General features: G+C 41.2%; 1 protein-coding gene across 8 annotated transcripts in view; it reads right to left on the bottom strand.

Annotated features, from left to right (window-relative positions):
• The window catches only part of LOC129393010 (neuroblastoma breakpoint family member 15-like), a 30,928-nt gene extending 9,555 nt beyond the window's left edge, over positions 1-21,373 (bottom strand). The window contains exons 1-2 of one of the 8 annotated variants that reach the window (XM_063606195.1): positions 21,247-21,373; positions 701-910 (exon numbers count right to left, since the gene is read on the bottom strand). In XM_063606195.1, the coding sequence (XP_063462265.1) occupies positions 701-833 (133 nt within the window). In that variant the 5' untranslated portion in view covers positions 834-910; positions 21,247-21,373. Of the gene's footprint in view, positions 1-700; positions 10,526-12,992; positions 13,132-21,246 lie in introns of those variants that run through there. The other 7 variants (XM_063606194.1, XM_063606185.1, XM_063606192.1 and 4 more) reach the window with 7 other exon arrangements.
• Positions 21,374-21,792: the final 419 nt, after the last annotated feature.

Here is a 21,792-nt window from a genome sequence, read left to right as displayed (position 1 = left end):
TCACCTGCCACCACGCCCATCTACTTTTTGTATTTTTAGTGGAGATTGGGTCTCCATGTTGCCCAGGCTGGTCTCAAACGCCTGACCTCATGATCTGCCCGCCTCAGCCTCCCAAAGTGCTGGGATTACAGGAGTGAGCCACCATGCACGGCCCCTACTCCCTGCTCTTGATGCTGTCACTTATAGACAGCACAGGTTCTATTAGGAGTAGACTCCTCTTGAAGCCCCTCAGAGCAGGTACTGGCTACTATCACCAAGTTTCCCTCAGAGTCACTAGAACAGAGCTTTGCCTGTTGGGCCTCAACAGAAACTTGAACTGAATAAAAGTTCACTAGTCTCAGACATTTAGAACAACAGACTAGATGTTATTTGTCTGCAGGATCTTATATGGTACAGAGACGATTCTTGAAAACACGATTGAGCCTCTTGGAGAAAACAGGTCATTCTGTGCCTGTGTCAGAAATCAATAAATGGCAGTTTAACTCTAGTCCCACCCCCACCTAATTGCAAACATGGAAAGTTTCTAAATACTTTGGTACCTCTGTCTTCCAACTTTGACAAAATGTTAAAATACCCATTTCTGTTTTCCTAGAAGTACAGGAAGGATGAAATTATTTTTGATGGAGAGAGCATTTAGTGTCTCAGAGAGAAGACAGGACATCATTCATCACTTTCATGATGGTGAGCCTATAGATCTTACTGTATTTCTTCTGTCCGTTGGCCAGGAAGCCGGCCAGTTGAGTTACAAAACATTTCTCTTGGAGGCTTCTGAACTGCTGTTTCTTCTCTGCCAGCTGGGGGCGCAATTTCTGGTTGATTTCTAGAATGTTCATCTCTGCCTACTCGCTGGACAAAGGGCCGGCTGATACCACCATGCTGACGTTTGTGGCAGAAGAGGTGGGGCCAGGGACTGGGGAGAAGAAAGGCAAACACATGATGGGTTAAAAACTGGTGAAATCAAATAGGTTTAATCAGGACTGAGGGATGTCAGTAACTGAAATTCTTAACTTACTGTTGTGAAAAATGTGATCACTCCCCACAACACTTTAGGATCCTTCACCGCAAAAACAAGGTTCGAGGTGCCTCAACACAGAGCTGAAAGCACTGCCAGTAGGTCAGACTCTGATAAGAGTGAGGTAGAATGTGGCCAGCGTGCCAGGTAACCATCTGCAGTTGCCATAACAGAATTAGAAGGTGGGGGTGTCACGGAATCTTAGGAGCCCTGCATTCGAATTGCCCAGGCTTTGCTGAAACACAGGCACCCTAGTCTCACCTGAGGGTCACCACCAATGGGGATCATTCCTTCAGCATTCACTCTCAGTATTCGTGTACCCTTGTGACAATGCCACAGACCCGTGTCTTTCCCAATACATCTAAGCATATTCCTCACTGTTTATCTCTTGTCTGTACAACATCATCAAGGCAGAAACAGTTTCCCAACAGGTTATATTTTCTTAATGGTAGTCATGAAGTCACCCCACCTGCTCTCAGTTAAAACAGAGCTTAAGGCTTTTCCATAGGTGTAAGATATCAAACTTTTAGCCTGACCTGATATCCTCCGGGTCTTCTGCAGTTTTTTCTGTATCCACTAGAAAGTGAATGAATAATTCATTTTTTAAAAATGTTTTCTTTCCTGTCTCAGTATTCTTGCTGCTGCATCCCATTGTTAGACTGATTTCTTCTTTCTTACTGGGGCACCTTCTTGGGTTTTCATTACATTCTAGACCAGTTTGACATCCCTACATCCAAAGCTCTTCCTCTATGTGGGTTGATTTGTTTTTTAATGTCACTGAGCACTACATTTTATACTTGTCACTTATAGATGTCATTCTAGTGCCACAAGAACTCTTTTCAAGGTATCAAGTGATCAAAGTCATTTATGTAGAGGTCTCCTGAAAACATGTGTGACCATCTATCTTGGGAAGTTTTGCAAACCTGATGCTATTTTGTTGTTTCCATTTTGTTTTCCCATATACTGAAAAGAACAGGGCCACGAGCAGTTCTTATGGAATATGGTTTGATATATATTTTGTTGAGATGACCTAACACCATTGATTTTGGGTTGCATTCCACTAACAGAACATGGCAAGATCAAGGTTATGGTCAGGGTTGGTTGGCGATCCTCAGTGTTGCAGTGCAGTAGAAGGTGAGTTTGAGGTGAGAGGAACAAGTAGGAAAGAGTGATCCCCTGAACCACCTCTTCGCTTTCTCAGCTTTCATCCCCACCTAGGTTTTGTGAGCCTGGAACTTGAGAGACTGTTCTGTAGCCCAGGTCTCCTAAGATTGGCTGCTGGACTTGCCTGAGTTGAGGGTGCAGTGGGTTGACCCTGGGCTGCCCAGCATTCATGTGGAAGTGAAGGAAGGAGGACTGGTTAATCCCATTTGAAAGCATCCCTCTCTGCAGCCCGCACCATCTTCCAGTGACACTGTAAGGATACTGCTTTGAGATGTATCAAAGCCTTTAAGTCAATGTATTTTCTAGGGTCTGGGAGACCTGACATACTGTGTCAGAATGAAAATCTGTCAAGTTTCTAAATGAAAAAACTGCAGCTTCACAAAGTGTCATGGGTTACTTGAGGTCACAAAGGGATGAGTTTTCAGCACTGCCAATAAAAGCAATCACAATAATTATTCAGTAATTATTCATAGGATCCATACAATCCAGTAAATATTCACATATTTAGTAATTATTCATTGACCAATTCGTACAAGGCATTTTGCTCAAAACTGTGTTTATATTTGGACATTGTATCTTCATCATAATCCTTGAGGTAATGCTATTATCTATAAGTAACAGATAAGAAACCTGAAGATGAGGGACAGCTAATCACGTATTTGGCCATATTTCCAGTTTTTGGTTTTTGTGATGCTGGAAGAATGACCAGAATGGGTCACGGGAAGAGTATTCATTCCTGTATTATTTTCCAGGACAGAGGTGTGCCCTTCTAGAGTACTGGGACCAAAATTCAGAAGTGTCTGAAACCTTGCTTTAACAGTATGGGAAATAACCTCTATCACCTGGAATTTCCCTGGAACTTTGGAATATACAAGAGAAGTATGAGACGTGGGTCTTCCCTTGGCTGTGTTTAATTCACTCTTCTATGGAATACCAATGATTCTCACTAAGACTTTTGCCTTTTTATAACCACAATGTATGTCTTATGGAGAAGATTTTACACTTTGCTCTATTTAAAAAGAATAAATATGAGCAATAGTTTTAGGTTTTATGCCCTGGACTTCATATTTTTCTGATTTCTGTTTTGAGATTAAATTCTCATGTAAATAGAAAAATACTTATTATTTCTCATCAGGCCAAGTTTGTTATCAGCTTGAGTTTTTGAAGATGAAGCACAAACTTTTGATTTTATCTTTGTCCTCATCAGCGCCACTCATTGTCTCTCAGTATGACCTGGACTTGCCCCTGCATTTACCCTCGTCCTGCTGAGCCATCTCCATGCACTGCCCAATTCCATCAGTGATTTGGGGTCCTCCCAAGGTTCCCTGAAATGTGCACAGGGATCAGGACATCAGACACATTCCAGACACAAAGGCAACCCACACTGTAGAGTGAGCAGCTATGTTCCCACTTCCCTAATGTTCCAGTGATGTCCTCAAACTGAAGGGAACACTTTCCCTTTTTAAGGGTCTGTTCTTCATGTCTCAATGCCTCTGATCTAGTGAACACAACTGTCCTGAAACTGAAAGAACCTGCTAAATTTCTAGTTTCTGGTTAGGTGGCTAGAATAGGTTTATAAGACTTCCTTACTTACCTATGACTGCTGAAGTTTGAATTCTTAGCAGTATGATTCCTTTTCTTGTAAGCTGAGCAGCTTAGGAAAGATTGGCCATGTTGCTGTGCAAAAAGAGGTAAACTTAATTTCTACTCAAAGCATGCTTGAATTTGAAACTAGGGCTTCCACTCTTCCAAAGTTGGACTGTCACTACCTCAGGCATGTGTCCCGAAGGGCTCATGTCTCTGTTGTACTCAAAGTTCAAATGGAGCCCAGCAAGCCAGATCTCCTTTACTTCTAGGTTCCCTCAACAGTTTCTCCTCTGCTTTAGAGACTGCCTTGAAAATATTCTTGTCCTGCTGTTGTGTTTTGGCTTTGGAATGATGTGATGCAGCTCAATGGGTCCTACCCCCAAGTTGATCAGAGTAAGAAACAGCTGGGAAAGTCAGTGCAAATTCAAGTTCATCGTCCTCCTTACAGGGATTCTGATTCAGAGGGCTCAGGTGGGGCCTGGAATGTGTTTGTTAACATGACTCAGATGTGCAGTCAGTTTGGGGACCCGCTGATACCATCGACCTTATAGTTTATGGGATGATTCTGTTTTGCTGATAAAGAAACTGAGGCATAGAGAGTCTGTAACTTGCCCAAGTTCCCCTTGCTGTAAGTCCTGGAGCCAGATCTCAGGTGGAGCAGCCTCTTCCCCATCCCCTTCCCACATTTTCCAATTCAGCTGGGTCAATTCTTTCCAAGTACGTGTTTCTCTCCACTATACCTCATTTCTGAAAAAAGGAGAACTGGAATTTAACTTCTTTCATCTAATACATTTCCTCACAACATGCTGCCAGCATCATATGCTGGCCTCTTACTATTAAAGTGAGATGCCTTTTTTTTTTTTTTTTTTTTTGAGACAGGGTCTTGTTCTGTCACCCAGGCTGGAGTGCAGTGGTGATTATAGATCACTGCAACCTTGAACTCCTAGGCTCAAGCGATCCTCCTGCCTCAGCTTTCCAAGTAGTTGGAACTCTAGGCACACATCACCATTTCTGGCTAATTTTTTATTTTTCATGGAGACAAGGTCTTGCTATGTTGCTCAGGCTGGTTTTGAACTTCTGGCCTCAAGCGATCCTCCCACCTAGGCCTCCAAAAGTGCTGGGATTACAGGAGTAAACCACTGAGCCTGGCCCTGAAATTTTTTTTTTTTTTTTTTTTAATGAAAATACAAGGCATGGAGATATGGAAAGACACCTTGCTTTATTACTGTTATTATTATTTCTACAGTATAATTCATATATCACAAAAATCACCATTTTTAAGCATATATTTCAGTGTCTTTTACCATATTCCAAAAGTTCTGCAACCATCACGACTACCTAATTCCAGAATATTTTCATAATGCCAAAAAGCATGCCTGTACCTATGGGCAGTCACTCTCCAATTCCCCCCTTCTTGCAGTCTCTGACAACCACTAATCTACTTTCTCTATATATAGATGTACTTGTTCTGGGCACTTAATTCAACAAATGGTCCTGGGACAACTAAATATCCACATGTAAAAGAATCAAGTTAGACTCCCTCCTCGCACATAAAAATTAACTCAAAATGGATCAGAGACCTAAAGGTAGGTGGTAAAATTATAAATCACTTAGAAATAGTAAATCTTTGTAATGTGGGATAAGCAAAGTTTTCACAAATATGACTGAAAGCACAAGCAACAAAAGAAAAAATAAATTGTATTCCATCACGTTAAAAACATTTGGGCTGAAAAGTATATCATCAAGAATGTGAAAAGACAGTAAATAGAATGACAGAAAATATCTGCAAATCATATTATCTGATAAGAGACTTGTATTTAGGATATATTTTTTAAAAACTATTACAGTTCAATATTAAAAAGATAAACCAACTATAAAGTAGGTAAAGGATCTGAACAGACATTCTCCAAAGAAGATACATAATGACTGATAAGTATATGAAAAGATGTTGAAAATCATCAACCATCAGGGAAATGTAAATCAAAACCACAATGAGATAAACACTTCACATTACAGATGAATATAATAAAAAAGACAGACAATAACAACTGTTGATGAGGATGTGGAAAAACTGGAATTCTCATACACTGCTGGTTGGAATGTAAAATAATGTACTCACTTCAGAACAGTCTGACAGTTCCTGAAAAGGTTAAACAGCATTACCATCTGACGCAGCAATTCTGCTCCTAGGTATATATCCAAGAAATATGAAGATAAATGTCTACCAAAAAATTACACAAGAATGTTCATAACAGAATTATTGATAATACTCAAAAAGTAGAAGCAACTCAAATGTCAATCAACTGATGATGGATAAATAAAATGATAAAATGTGGTAAATCCATATGATAAAATATTATTCAGCCATAAAAAGGCACAGAGTACTGATAAATGCTACCACATCAATGAACTTTGAAAACCTCATGCTAAGTGAAAGAAGCTGTCATAAATTACTACATGCTGCATGTTTCCATTTGTATGAAATGTCCAGAAGAGGCAAATAAAGACAGAAAGTAGACTAGTAGTTGCCTAGGGCTGGGAGGGAGTTAGGAGGAATGGAGAGTAATTGATAATGGGTAAAGGGTTTCTTCTGATGTATAAAAATATTCTAGAATTGACTGTGGTGATGGTTACTCCTATCTACTAAAATTACTGAATTGTGTACTTTTTTAAGAAGTAAATTGTATGGTATATAAATTATATCTCAAAGCTATTGTATTAAGGGAAAAAGCACTAAACACAGTGCCTTACACATATTAGCTAATATTATTATTTGTCAGTGGTATTATAGCATTTGTTAGAGATTGTCTACTCTAATCCTTTTATGTTACAGATGAGGAAGTTGAGAGCCACATGGCTGACTTGACCAAGATTAAACGGCTAGTAAGTAGGAATAAGTACTGAAACAGAAACTTTACCCAATTGCAGTCCATATGTTTTCTGGGATCCCGGAGTTCCCTTTCAACAATGTAAAATACAAACTTAGGTCAAAAGTTCCCATGTCTGAGAAAACTCAAGCCAAATCACTTCTCCTCCAAAGTTGACAGGATTTATGCTTTAAAAATAGAGATACAGAATTCTCTTTGGAAAGATCTACCAAATTCCTGTAAGAAACAGTCTGCCCAAAGTAGGGGAAAGGCTATATGAAAAGTTACAAGGCACTTCTTAAAAATATATCTTAGGTTTTTAGGGAAAGGTAAACAGACAAGTTTCCAGACCCGTGGGTGGAATGGATGTAGCAGATTCACTGAGAGGCTCACAGTGCCGTACTAAAGGGAGTCTACTGCTTAAAGCCAATTCACATCCTTAAAAGGTCAAATGGAGAGAAATTAAACTTGGGAGAAGCATTTTAAGACTGTGCTGTTACAAAACCTCGGGCCATTTAACTGATTAATCATGGCAATGAGGGCAGGGACCAGAAAAGAGTCTTTAGAACCTGTCATCCCCACACAGAAGAGCAACTTTCAGGGAAACACCCTTATCTTTCCATTTTCAGACCCCGGGAGGTGTGAGGGTGGAAAGGCTAGGTAGAGAAGAGAGCAGAAAGGAGATGAGATGACACAACCAGGATTCTCCGAAGCTGGGCTTGAAGTCCTGAAGAAAAACTCCCATGAACAAGGAAGGAAGAGTGAAGAAAAAAACAGGGATACCTGGAACTGGACAAAAGTAAAAAGATAGAAGGATACTTTTTTTCCCCCAGAAGAAGTCTGTCACAAAAGCAAACCTGCAAATATACGATCAGTATAACACCCAAGAAAATGACACATGCGGCCAGGCATGGTGGCTCATGCCTGGAATCCCAGCACTTTGAGAAGCCGAGGCAGGTGGATCACCTGAGATCAGGAGTTCGAGGCCAACCTGACCAACATGGTGAAACCCCATCTCTACTAAAAATACAAAAATTAGCTGAGCATGGTGGCAGGCACCTGTAGTCCCAGCTACTTGGAAGGCTGAGACATGAGAATAGCTTGAACCCGGGAGGTGGAGGTTGCAGTGAGCCGAGATAGCACCATTGCACTCCAGCCTGGGAGAAAGAGCGATGCTCCGTCTCAAAAAAAAAAAAGAAAAGAAAAGAAAAGAAAATGACGCATGCCCCCAAATGTGAGAATGCAAGAGGGAATCCCTGACCTATCCCTATCCAACCAGTTTTCTTGGCACACACCTTCCATTCTCTGAATGAGCCCAGATTAACTCACTGACCCCTGTGCCACGTATCTCCCACTCCATCACCCGCCCAGGCTCACTGCTCCCACCGGCGTCCCTTCATATCTCCCTACTGACCTCCACTTTTTTCTAACTTTGTCACCAAAGAAGTCACAGAAATAAATAGGAGGATTCAAAAAGAATAATTTCAGTACATTAAAAAAATTGTAGAATATAGGATTCTCATCTATGTTTATCACGTTCATTCATTTTTCAAATTTTCATTGTGGCACCATTTTATGACAGGCACTATGCTGGGGATGCTGGCGACTAGGGTAGGGAGTTAAAATGAGAGTGTCTACTTGGAAAGATGAACCGATAAATAATCACCGTGATAAGTGCTGTGCTAGAGATATGCAGATGTCAAAAGACCTTAGAAGGTCTACAATCCACTTGGAGGGTAGGGAATATAGAAGGCATTTCAGTGAAATAGGGGGCCTTTGACAAATCATTAAGAATGAGTTCTACATTAAAAAGGGGAAGAGAGGGTGATAGCTGAGGAGGCAGCATAGGCAAGAACATCCAGCATGAAAGAACAGTGAGGGACATCAGGAACATCTTTCAGGAACATCAGGTAAAACAGACTTAGGGCCCAAGTCAAAGGAGCTAAAATAATACACCCTGGAAAGTGGTATGATCATTTCTGCATCTGCTCTGGAGAAACCTGCCAAAATATGATTAGCATAATACCCAAGAGAACATCACATTCCCCATGTGTGAAAATGCAAGAGGGAATTATTTCTAATAGTTCATAAGCTCAGCAACAACAGAGTAGACACAAAAGCCACAGAATGTGCTTAGGCTTTACTTTAATGATATAGGGATATCACATATCATCAGCCTGTGGAGTACAGAGGTAGTTTACAAAGGATAAACCTTCATTGTTTGGAAAGGAAAGATCAGAGAGCTCTTTATGAAGTTTAAACAAAATCAGAGAAATAAAGAGATGTGGGAAAGAAAGAAAAAAAAGAAAGTACATTGAGGACAGTCCAATCTAACTGTGAACTCATAAGGGACAGCCAGTAAATTCAAAACAGCCTACTGTTTTTTATTACTTGTGCTACTCTATTAAAATAGCCACAAACACAAAACTAGTCTACCTCTTTCTCTCCCCATTATTGGCCCTAACCCAAAAATAGTGGGAGTAAATGATTTAATAATTTATTTTCATGCTCCATTTTGTTCTTAAATTAAAATTACTGTGGTTGGTGTCCCTCCTTTAGCTTCTGCTAAAGACTTTACATAATGAAAGCTCATGAAGTGTCTGGATTACTAACAGTTACTTATCCAAAAAGATGAGACATGGTTCATTGATTTGATTCTATTAGTTCTCTCTTGAAGATATTTTTCTCCTCCCTCTGTGAAGAAACATTTCTTTCTGTGTCATACAAGACGAGTCATTTTTGTAGTTTTAATTCCCTCTTGAGTCCTACAATAATACTAAAATACTCACAGTGACTACAGTATCCTTTGCAGGGAAAGAATTGTAAATTAACCATTTAAATATAGTCACTAAGTTATGTGGCATTCACTGACTCAGAGTTGAAAAAGACTCCAAAATTCTTATCCAGTATTAAGAGTATACAAGGACAAAAGGAGAGGCCAAACTAAGTCTAGGACGCACAATACAAAGAAGAAAATGAGAAGACCAAAGTTACAGTCTCAATACTATGACATGATACTAAACCATACAGTCAGTCAGCCAATATATATTTGCGGGCCTAGTATATACTGGGCACTGTTTGTAGGTGTTTGGGTTACATCAGTAAACAAAAACAAAGATACTAATTTTCATTCTGGAGAGGGTAAGAGGCAGTAGAATTTGGAAAAGACAGACAATAAACAATAGACATAATGAAGTAAATTATATAGTATAAATTATATAGTAAGAAGATAAGAGTTACAGAAAAAGAAAACAAAAAGTAGACCAGGGTTAGTAATTAAGGGGGTGGGGGACAGTTACAATTTTAAATAGGGTGGTTAGAGTAACCCTCAATTAGAAGTGCCAAGACGTGAAATGCAGTGGAAGCAACCATTTGAAAGTTGCAGAATACTTTAACAAGCTACTTTGCCTCCTGCTGACTTTGTTTCCCCATTTTTAGAACTGAAATAATAATTCTCATCAAATAAGGGTGCTGTTTACATTGAGATAGTGACTATTACTATAAGTAACATTTTAGTCTCTTGACAAGCATGGGAAGCAATGGAATGAAGGGCAATGGAAGGAAGGGCACTGCATTATGAAAAGGACTTTTTAAAAGAAAACCATCTCTAGGCACTATTTCCCTTTGTGGAAATGAAGTGAATATTTTCTGAACTCCACCTGGGACATACGAACAATGAGCATGAAATCTTACAAACTGTATAAATAACATTTATTCACAGTGTCACTGCATCATCTATTGTTTTGAATTCTCTTTAAATTTCCTTCTATATATTTATCCAAAGCTGAAGTCATCTGGTTTAGATTATGGGACCCTGAAAAGCAAGAACTAGTCTATGTAACTACTTTTAAACATCTGCACAACGCCATATATATATATATATATATATATATATATATATATATATATATACACACATACACACACACACACACACATATTGATATGTAACAAGTACTATTTGATTATAATTAGGAGTGTCTTGGTTTTCTTATAACATGAACATATATTTTTAACCCAAACAGCTTAAAGCATTTAACGAAAAGTTTATCACACCTACAAAGTGCTTTCAGGAAGCAGATGTGCAGTGCAATGTGGCGCAGTAAGATGCACAAAGCAAAGGCTTTGAAAATAAACTGCCTCGGCTTCAGGACCCAGCCTAACCACATATTAGCTGTACAACTTTGGGTGAATCACTTAACATCTCCAAACTTCAGTTACTTCATGTGGGAAGACTTGAAAAATAATACCTGGTCCCAAGATTTTTGTGTAATTGAGCTAATAAGCATGGAAGTACCTGGCACAGTTCCTGAGTCACCAAAAAAATGTTAGTTTTCTCTTCATCAAATCTCCCCATTCCCACCCCTCATGCTAATCTCCCCTCCCACACACACACACACCATCAGTGAGTAAGTAAGTGTCTTGCGTTAAACTACAACCAGAGAATAAGACACAGCCAAGATTTCCTTACTCTATTTCACTAGCCCTGGCAGCCTCTCAGCTGCGGAATCCTTGGTTATTTCCTTTCTCAAGGAGGAGATACGATTCTAGTTTGACAGATCCTTTCCTGGACACACTCTCAGAATTCCCTAAGGTTCTTATCGTGGCTAATGGATAACAATGCAGAGGCTATGGGAGTGAATAATCACTCTCTCTCAGCTAAAAACTTCCTTTATTGACTTCTCTAACTTCCCGTCAACATCTTGCTGCCAAATCAACCTCTTGTTCTAGGCAATTATTAAAAGCAATTTTCTTGAAACTGAAAAACACATTTAGCCTTCAACAATAAATCACACTAACATCAATTACTAGCCACTTAGATTACTAGAATATCAGACCCAGAGATATTTGCAATGTTGAAATATTTTCAAAATAAAGTTGTTTACATTTCTATTTCTGTCTTTAACCCTTAAAATGCAAACAAATACAGGAGTGAAGACAGATGTATTTTAGTTATTTCTTCTACAAGATAAAGTGGATAGTAATCTTATGTTAAGAAAACACTTATTTAGTATCTAGAATGATAGCATTATCTATTCTTTATTAAAACAGAAACTAAAAGTAATATAATTAAATAGCTTGTTCTTGTGACTTAAATAATATAAAGTTTTCATTTCAATTATGTGACAATGCTTTGTATAGCTGTATTCCAAATACATAGCATGGTGCCTAGAACATAGCAGGCAGTCAATACATTTTTACCAAATGAAATGAATAAATTACCAGTTGATTTTATACTGAGGACCAACCTATGACCTTTAATCCCTCCAAAATGAAACACACAATCCCATTATATGTGAACCATATCCACAATACCAGAATCTAAGATTCCCACTCTGAAAGAGTAACTAGAACAACTTCTTTTTGAGGCAATTCTGCTTACTTAGCACATTACTCCCCCCTACAGTTTTCCTTCTTTTGTTTTTGTACTAAGGATATTTGTATAAAAACAGGATCTTTGTTGCTTAGTAATTCATCTGCTCCAGCTGCTTGTATTCTGTTCCCAATCAAAATTCTTGGTTTTCAGCCTCCTCATCATTTTTATAAGGAGTTGAATGAATTGGCCAGGCTTGTTCCTTTCTCCCTCTCCATGGAACACCAGGCCCCAAGCTCCCCGACACTGCTCCTCTTTTTGTTTCTATCTTTGGGTTGTGTGTGCACTCTAGAACACTTGTATCAGTGAAGAGTGTAACAAAGTATTGTGCCACGCATAGTCTCCCATATATCATCTATCAGCTCATCAAAAAGTGCTCACTGATTAACAGAGGATCCCCTCCTCAGTTTCAGAATTCTCTAGCTTTAAGTTAGGGGAGGGTTACCCCAAAGTCAGAGAGGGTACATGGGAGAGGGTTGTGAAGGCCAGTAGCCCAGAGAAAATCAAGGGCAGCTGGGTGCATTTAGGTGGATAAGAAAACAATGAATTACTCCATCAAAAGCAAAAGCACAATCACATAGGAAAGTTGATCACCTACTGTTAATGTCAATTCAGTTTAAAGCACTTTATTAACCACACATACATATTTTCCAGTGTCTAATTCTCATCGTGTTCTTTTCCATTCCAGACTTGCCTGTCTCTTTCCCAGAGCTCTGTTCCTCTTATTTCTCACTGTTTCTACAAAAGGGACAATAAACAATTTTCTAGCCACTCATCATCATAAACCCTGACATGCTAAATTATCCCCTGCTCAGTTTATGGACCACAGTGGGCCCATAAAACTCCTCCCTCACTAGCAACCCACCCCACACAAAATTCTCACTTCCCTTTTCCCTTGCGCTTCCTAAAAAAAGCAATTGAGCCACACCCACTACCTCCTGTGCTAGGGGTTTGTCCCCTAATCATGGGACACTAGGGAGCTCCTTACCTGGAAGGCAGCTGCACTCAAAAGTGAAGTCACCAGTCTGCCGACAGGTGCCTCCATTGACACAAGGCGAGGGTGCACAAGGCACATACAAGCTGTCACAGTACTGGCCTGTGAAGCCCTGAGGGCACTGGCACTGGTAGGAACCAGGCAGGTTGAGGCAGGTGCCACCATGCTGGCAGTGTCCTGGAATGTCACACTCATTGACATCAGTCTCACACTTCTGCCCTGTGAAGCCTGTGAGGCATTTGCAGGAGAACTGGTTGGCCACAGTGGTACAGGTACTTCCATTTGCACAGGGATGAGACAGGCAGGCATCGGTACATTGGCACTCCTTACCTAAAGGAAGGATAACAAAACTCAGTACTGGCCACAGAAATAGGAGATGGCCCCATCCTCAATACCTCATTGACATCAGCGAGCTCTTGCGTGGAGAAGACCTCAACTCTTTGCATTTTACAAAAGGCTAAATCAGAGCCTCCTCAAGGTCATCTGACACAGAGCCCTCTCCAGTAACTCTCCAAGGACCTCAGCAGAGACACAAGGACTCAGTGGGGTGGAGCACCTGGAGGCAATTGTAGGTTAGTCACATTGAAGCCCAATCCTGCAGGACGCTATCAGCAATAGGAGTCTGGATCCATCTACTCTCTCAGAGCTCACTGTCTTTGCATATGGTGCTCCTGTTAGAATATCAACTTCCAGGCCAGGAGCAGTGGCTCACACCTGTAATTCCAGCACTTTGGGAGGCCGAGGCAGGCAGATCATGGGGTAAGGAGTTCAAGACCAGCCCGGCCAATATGGTGAAACCCTGTCTCTACTAAAAATACAAAAATTAGCTGGGCATGGTGGCACGCACCTGTAATCCCAGCTACTTGGAAGGCTGAGGCAGAAGAATCACTTGAACCCAGGAGGCGGAGGTTGCAGTGAGCCCAGATTGTACCACTGCACTCCAGCCTGGGCGACACAGCAAGACTCCATTTCAAAAAAAAATAATAATCAACTTCCCTTCTGTTTTCCTAGTGAACTCTCACCTATCTTGGCAACTCTACTCAAAAGTTCCAACCTCTGTAAAGTCATCCTTAGTGCCCCTCACATACATACATGTGCGCAAACACAGATACACCGAATTTGCTATTTTCTTCTATTATACCACCTGCCACACTGGCAGGGTTGGGTCTCCATGGTATGCTCTCAAATCATGTCTGTTGAATGGATAAAATATATCGATATTTTCCACAAAATATAGTTACTAAATAGACCTCTGGTGATAGAAACAAGTCAATACTACTTCTGTTTCCTCTAAATGTAACACACACATATATTCTGGGAAACATTTTATTAATTGTGGCCTTGCTATAAATATCTGTTGATGTGTTTGAAAATGATGAAGGACCTCTGGGCCCCTATATAACAAATGAAATAGAAGCCATCAGGAGGACAGAGGTCTAGAAGGTATTCCATGGACTTTCTCAAGTAGGAAAGTACCAGCACTAGCAGGAAGACTCTGACGGGTTGAAAACTAAATCATGATGCCAGGGGAAGCAAAGCAGATTCTTTGAGGCAGAAAGAGAAAGAGAAAAAAATATCCTCACAGAACTAGTAAATTTGGTATTCACATGGCTGGCTTTTTGTTGTCATTAGTCTAAGTCGCTTATTATTTAAACTACAGAGATGAGAACTCCTTGAATTTTTATTATTATTATTATTATACTTTAAGTTCTAGGGTACACGTGCACAACATGCAGGTTTGTTACATATGTATATATGTGCCATGTTGGTGTGCTGCACCCACTAACTCGTCATTTACATTAGGTATATCTCCTAATGCTATCCCTCCCCCGTCCCACCACCCCACGACAGGCCCCGGTTTGTGATGTTCCCCTTCCTGTGTCCAAGTGTTCTCATTGTTCAATTCCCACCTATAAGTGAGAACATGCGGTGTTTGGTTTTTTGTCCTTGCAATAGTTTGCTGAGAAGAATGGTTTCCAGCTTCATCCATGTCCCTACAAAGGACACGAACTCATCCTTTTTTATGGCTGAATAGTATTCCATGGTGTATATGTGCCACATTTTCTTAATCCAGTCTATCATTGATGGACATTTGGGTTGGCTCCAAGTCTTTGCTATAGTGAATAGTGCCGCAATAAACATACGTGTGCATGCGTCTTTATAGCAGCACGATTTATAATTCTTTGGGTATATACCCAGTAATGGGATGGCGAGAAATCCTTGAATTTGTTAATACTCCAGTTGATTGTCTAGGAAAGTATCTAAATCTCTGACCTCACAGAAAGGTAAATGGGAGACACAAGAGTTTTTCTATAAGGGAAAAAGATGCGAGATGTGACATATGAGCACAGAAAAGTGCTCTCTGCCTATCAAGGAATGTCAAATCAAAGGAGAAAACTATAACACAAATTCAGGCACAGCATATACATCTCAGGGAGCTAAGACAGAAAATGAAGGAACTGCAATTCTTCTTGTCTTTCCACTCATGTCACTAAGAGGCACTTATTTACAGTGGAGAAGAGATATAAATGCTCACTTCTAGCAAGTGTGATTTTCAGAGTGATGCCCACAACTGAAACAGAAAGATCCCTGGGCCGGAAGTGGTGGCTGATGCCTGTAATCCCAGCACTTTGGGAGGCTGAGGTGGGCAGATCACTTGTGGTTAGGAGTTTGAGACCAGCCTGGCCAACATGGTGAAACGCCATCTTTTCTAAAAATACAAAAATTAGCCGGGCTTCATGGCGCATGCCTGTAATCCCAGCTACCTGGGAGGCTGAGGCACAAGAATCACTCGAACCCAAGAGGTGGAGGTTGCAGTGAGCCGAGACTGCGCCACTGTACTAAGCAACAGAGTGAGAAGAAAGAAAGACAGAAAGAGAGAGGGAAAGAGAGAGAAAGAGAGAGGGAAAGAGAGAGAAAGAGAGAGAGAGAAAGAAAGAAAGAAAGGGAGAAAGAAAGAAAGAATCAACCCTGAATTTGGTTTCCATATATATTATGTATAGGCACTAACTTGCTGCCTCTGCTTCTTCATCTCTGAGTGGAGACGAGCTAGTAAGCTGACTGAGGTATAGCGCTATCACAAAAACCAAAAGGATGACCTTGATCTGTGATGATTCCTAAAGTGATAGACAAAAATAGCATATGTATAAAAGATGATCAGAATCGGCCGGGTGTGGTGGCTCACACCTGTAATCCCAGCACTTTGGGAGGCCGAGGCGGGTAGATCATGAGGTCAGGCGATCCAGACCATTCTGGTTAACAAGGTGAAAGCCCATCTCTACTAAAAATACAAAAATTAGCCGGGCATGGCGGTAGGTGCCTGTAGTCCCAGCTACTCAGGAGGCTGAGGCAGAAGAATGGCGTGAACCCGGGAGGTGGAGCTTGCAGTGAACCGAGATTGTGCCCTGCACTCCAGCCTGGACGACAAAGCAATACTCCATCTCAAAAAAAAAAAAAAAAAAAAAAAAGGTGATCAGAATCTTGCAGAACACACCAAGAAGAGATCCTTCTTAACAACAAAGGAAGAAGTTTTAATTTGGGACCATTTCAGAGTGACATTTTAATTATGAAGAAGGCATTACTGTCATTTCCACTAGCCAGAATTAAAATATTTTAAGTGGGTATATGCCCCCCTACTTTGCCTCCTAATAGCAAAACAACTCAAAACTGACAATCAGGAAGAAATTATTCTTATAACACCACATATTTTCAGTGACTTACATCATCAATACCATCATCGTCATGATGGAGATAATGGATCATCCTAACTACCCTCTACCCCACCAACACCTTTTGATGAATGATATGGTTTGGTAGTGTCCCGACCCAAATCTCAACTTGAATTGTATCTCCCAGAATTCCCATGTGTTGTGGGAGGGACCCAGTGGGGTAACTGTATCATGGGAGCCAGTCTTTCCTGTGCTATTCTCATGATAGTGAATAAGTCTCATGAGATCTGATGGGTTTCTCAGGGGTTCTGCTTTTGCTTCTTCCTAATTTTCTCTTGCCACCACCACGAAAGAAGTGCCTTTTGCCTCCCACCATAATTCTGAGGCCTCCCCAGCCATATGGAACTGTAAGTCCAATTAAACCTCTTTTCTTCCTGGTCTCGGGGATATCTTTATCAGCAGCGTGAAAATGGACTAATACAGTAAATTGGTACCAAGAGTGGGGTTTTTGCGAGAGTGCCAGCTATCCCGAGGGAAACTTTGGAGGGAACCAGCTACTAGATGGTTCAATCAGTCTTTCGCCCCTACACCCAGGTTGGATGACCGATTTGCACATCAGGACTGCTACGGACCTCCACCAGAGTTTCCTCTGGCTTTGCCCTGCCCAGGCAGAGTTCACCACCTTTCAGGTCCTAACATTTGTGCTCATGCCCCACCTTCCCAGTGCAGAAAACAACATGGGCCGGTGGAAAGCTGACCTGCCTACTGCCACTGCAGAGTGCCCAATTTGCCAGCAGCAGAAACCAACACTGCGCCTTTGATATGGCACCATTCCTCAGGGTGATCAGCCAGCTACTTGGTGGCAGGTTGATTATGTTGGACTTCTTCCATTGTGAAAAGGGCAGATGTTTGTCCTTACTGGAATAGACACTTACTCTGGATGTGGGTTTGCCTATCCTGCATGCAATGGTTCTGCCAAGACTACCATCCGCGGACTCATGGAATGCCTTATCCACTGTCATGGTATTCCACACAGCATTGCCTCTGATCAAGGCATTCACTTTATGGCTAAAGAAGTGCAGCAGTGGGCTCATGCTCATGGAATTCACTGGTCTTACCATGTTCCCCAACATCCTGAAGCAGAACGGTGGAATGGCCTTTTGCAGTCACAATTACAATGCCAACTAGGTGAGAATACTTTGCAGGGTTGGGGCAAAGTTCTCAAGAAGGCTGTGTATGCTCTGAATCAGCGTCCAATATGTAGTACTGTTTCTCCCATAGCCAGGATTCACAGATCCAGGAATCAAGGGGTGGAAATGGAACTGGTACCACTCACCATCACCCCTAGTGATCCACTAGCAAAATGTTTGCTTCCTGTTCCCTCAACATTAAGTTCTGCTGGCCTAGAGGTCTTAGTTCCAGAGGGAGGAACGCTGCCACCAGAAGACACAACAACAATTCCATTCAACTGGTAGTTAAGATTGCCACCAGGACACTTTGGGTTCCTACCTTTAAGTAAACAGGCTAAGAAAGGCGTTACAGTGTTGGCTGGGACATCAAGGCTATCAAGACCCAGGCTATCAAGATGAAATCAGTCTACTACTCCAGAATGGAGGTAAGAAAGAGTATTCATAGAATACAGGAGATCCATTAGGGCGTCTCTTAGTATTACCATGCCCTGTGATTAAGGTCAATGGGCAACTACAACAGCCCAATCCAGGCGGGACTACAAATGGTCCCGCCTGGATGAATGAAGGTTTGGGCCTCTCCATCCGGAAAAAAAAAAAACACACAACCTGCTGAGGTGTTTGCTGGAGGCAAAAGGAATACAAAATGGGTAGAAGAAGGTAGTCATCAATACCAGCTACTACCATGTGACCAGCTGCAGAAATGAGGACTGTAATTGTCCTCAGTATTTCCTCCTTCCTTTATTAAAAACGTCTGTGCTTGCACACACTTGTACTAAGAAAATATCTTCATTTTATTTCCTTTCTCCTTTATCATGTGACATAAGATTTATTGACTTCACATCAGCATTTAAGTATCATTAACTTTATGTAAGAGTGTTTCAGTTGGGGACTGGTGTGTTTCCGGATGTACGAAGAATAGTTGTACTACATTAGGTGTAATTATGACCTAATTATTGTCTTTATTTGAAGATTATGTGTGATCTCAGGAGATGTGTATGGGTTCAAGTTGACAAGGGGTAGATTTGTGGTGGTTAAAACTGAGTGTGTCAACTTGATTGAATTGAAGGATACAAAGTATTGATCTTGGGTGTGTCTGTGAAGGTGTTGCCAAAGGAGATTAACATTTGAGTCAGTGGGCTGGGGAAGGCAGACCCACCCTTAATCTGGATGGACACCATTTGATCATCTGTCAGCAAATATAAAGCAGGCAGAAAAACATGAAAAAGGGAGACTGGCCTAGCCTCCCAGCCTACATCTTTTTCCCGAGCTGGATGTTTCCTGCCCTCAAATAGCGAACTGCAAGTTCTTCGGTTTTGGAACTCAGACTGGCTCTCCTTGCTCCTCACCCTGCAGACGGCCTATTGTGGGACCTTGTGATCATGTGAATTAATACTTAAGAAACTCTCCTTTATATATATATAAAGATTGCCAATATATATATATTAAGATTGCCACCAAGACACTTTGGGTTGGAATATATATACATACATATATATTCCATTAGTTCCATCCCTCTAGAGAACCCTAATACAATGAAAAATCAATATAACAGTATTCTACACTAACTGATCCAGTGTAGTTTTCTGAGTACATGTTTCACTTTTTTGCTTATTGCATTTATAGAACTCTTGGTTTCGTGCTTAAAGCAGGAGAAAAAATGAAGAATGTTCCTCCTTTTCTCATCTAATTTAATAAACACTTTTGAATAAAGCTCAGACCCACCTAGAAAAACCCACAATCTATTCAGGTGAGATATGTGTAAAAAAAAATTACAATAAAATGTGATACATAAAAATAATAAAACCTAGAGACCATTTGCCTAAAGGAATCATGAAAGGGTCACTAAGACACAGTTTTAAATAACACTGGACAATCACCAGTTGTAGAAAAGGGCATTCCAGGAAAAAGGGTGTGTAACTGTATGGAAGCAATAATAAGTACAACATTTTCAGGAAATAAGGAGAATTTGGTGTGACTAGGCCTAGATGCTTGTGGGGAGGCCAGGCTACAAAAAGATGTAAAGTCTAGGCTGTAGAGAGCTATGGAAGTCATGTAAAAGAGTTTGCAGTTTATTCTGCGGATGATGAAAAAATATTAGACATTGTAAGCAGGTGAGATTGTTAGAATATTTGCATTTATAATCAAAGATGTAGTAATATCATGGGTGAATGAGATGGGGAGAGAAGAAAGGCAAGAAAACGTATTCAGAAACTACTTCAGAAGTCCAGGTGAGAGATAACATGGCCCTCAACTACAGGGTAGCAGAGGAAATGGGAGGAATAGACAGGTGAAAGGCAACTCAGAGGTTGGCTTGGGTGACTGAGTTGAAATGAGGTCAGAACAAGGGACAGGGAGTTTCTAGCGTGGGTATTTGGGATGTACATGGTTGCTACGTATTTCTGTCAACAAGGTGAGCTGAAAGTACCTGTAGAATATCTCCAAGGAGAACATACAAAGGATAGCTAGAAACATGAGCCTGAATGTCAGGGTTGGGTGGAGCTAAGGGAATGATGGTGAGATTCATCAGCAAGCTAATGAAGACAGTGGCAGTGGAGGCGAATACACACAGTGAAATTCCCTAGGGAGAGCTGTGATGTGGCTCAAAAGAGGGCGCAAAACAGTGCTCCAGGGAGCACAGACATTTAATGGATAAGAAAAAGGTGATGAAGAAGCAAAAGGAACAGGGTTCAGAAAACCAGAAAAGCCAGTGCCCTGAATGTCTAGGGAGAGAGATTTCTAAAAGCAAATAGTCAATAACATCAGCAACTTTTCCTCTGGTGACAGTGTACTTATTTCTTTTAGTGAAGTAAACTCTGATTCCCCATCCTGGTGTACATATTTTTTTTTTTTTTGAGACAGGGTCTCACTCTGTCACCCAGGCTAGAGTGCAGTGGTGCGATCATAGCTCACTGCAGCCTCAAACTCCTGGGCTCAAGCAATTCTTCCACTTCAGCCTCCCAAGTAGTTAGGACTACAGGTGCACACCACCACACATGACTAATTTTGTTTTATTTTTATTCTTGTTTTTTTGTAGAGATGGGGTCTTGCTATGTTTCCCAGGCTGGTCTCAAACCTCTAGCCTCAAGTGATCCTCCTGCCTTGGCCTGCCAAAGTGCTGGGATTGCAAGCGTGCGCCACCGCACCTGGCCCTGACATATATACTTTAAGCAGTCAAAGTATTTGGTCCTTTTTCTTTCTCTTTCTCTGCCCCCTGAAACTCTTAAAAGGAAGTTAGGGATAGTTGTCTGGAACATCCCAGTTCCTTATCACTATGCTAAATGTGCACCAGAGCTGGGGGACATTTAAGAGCCAGACACCATGATCTAAAAGATGCTAAATAAAGGTATCTGCTGAAGGTAGGAAAGCACTGGCTTTGGTCTCATTAGTTACCTGTAAACCCGACTTGACAGGTGCACTCATAGGTATCCCGGCTGAGCATATGGCATGTGCCGCCATTCAGGCAGGGTCGAGACACAAAGCATGGATGAGATGTCGAGTACTGGCAGTCCTCTCCTGTAAACCCTGAGGCACATCGGCACGTGGCTTTCCCCAGCATGGCCTGGGCCACACAAGTCCCACCATTCTGGCAGCGGTTCTTCTCACAGGGGTCTCGATGTTGACAATATTCCCCCAAGAAGCCTTCTGGACATCTGTATGGAAAAGAGAAGAGTCCATGAAAACACCTGACTTCTTGTAAGTCCAAAAAATTACAGTAAAACAATACAGTCCAATCAAGAAAGCACGAGATTGTGAATCAACAGACCTACAAGTACCACCTATAAAACTGCTTCCCTTTAGAAGAAAGAGTCCTTAGAGAACTTAACCACATACTCCCATGTCCTTTTGAGTCCTGGCAGGTGACAGAGTATCAGGTGTATGGTCTAGCAGGGTCTGCCATGGCCAGTCAACATGACCCTTATTCAAACGCAAAATGCA

This window comes from Pan paniscus, chromosome 1 (assembly GCF_029289425.2).
Source record: "Pan paniscus chromosome 1, NHGRI_mPanPan1-v2.0_pri, whole genome shotgun sequence".
Taxonomy (NCBI): Eukaryota; Metazoa; Chordata; class Mammalia; order Primates; family Hominidae; genus Pan; species Pan paniscus.
Note: the sequence above shows the minus strand (reverse complement) of the source record. Positions and strands in the feature narration are given on the sequence as shown.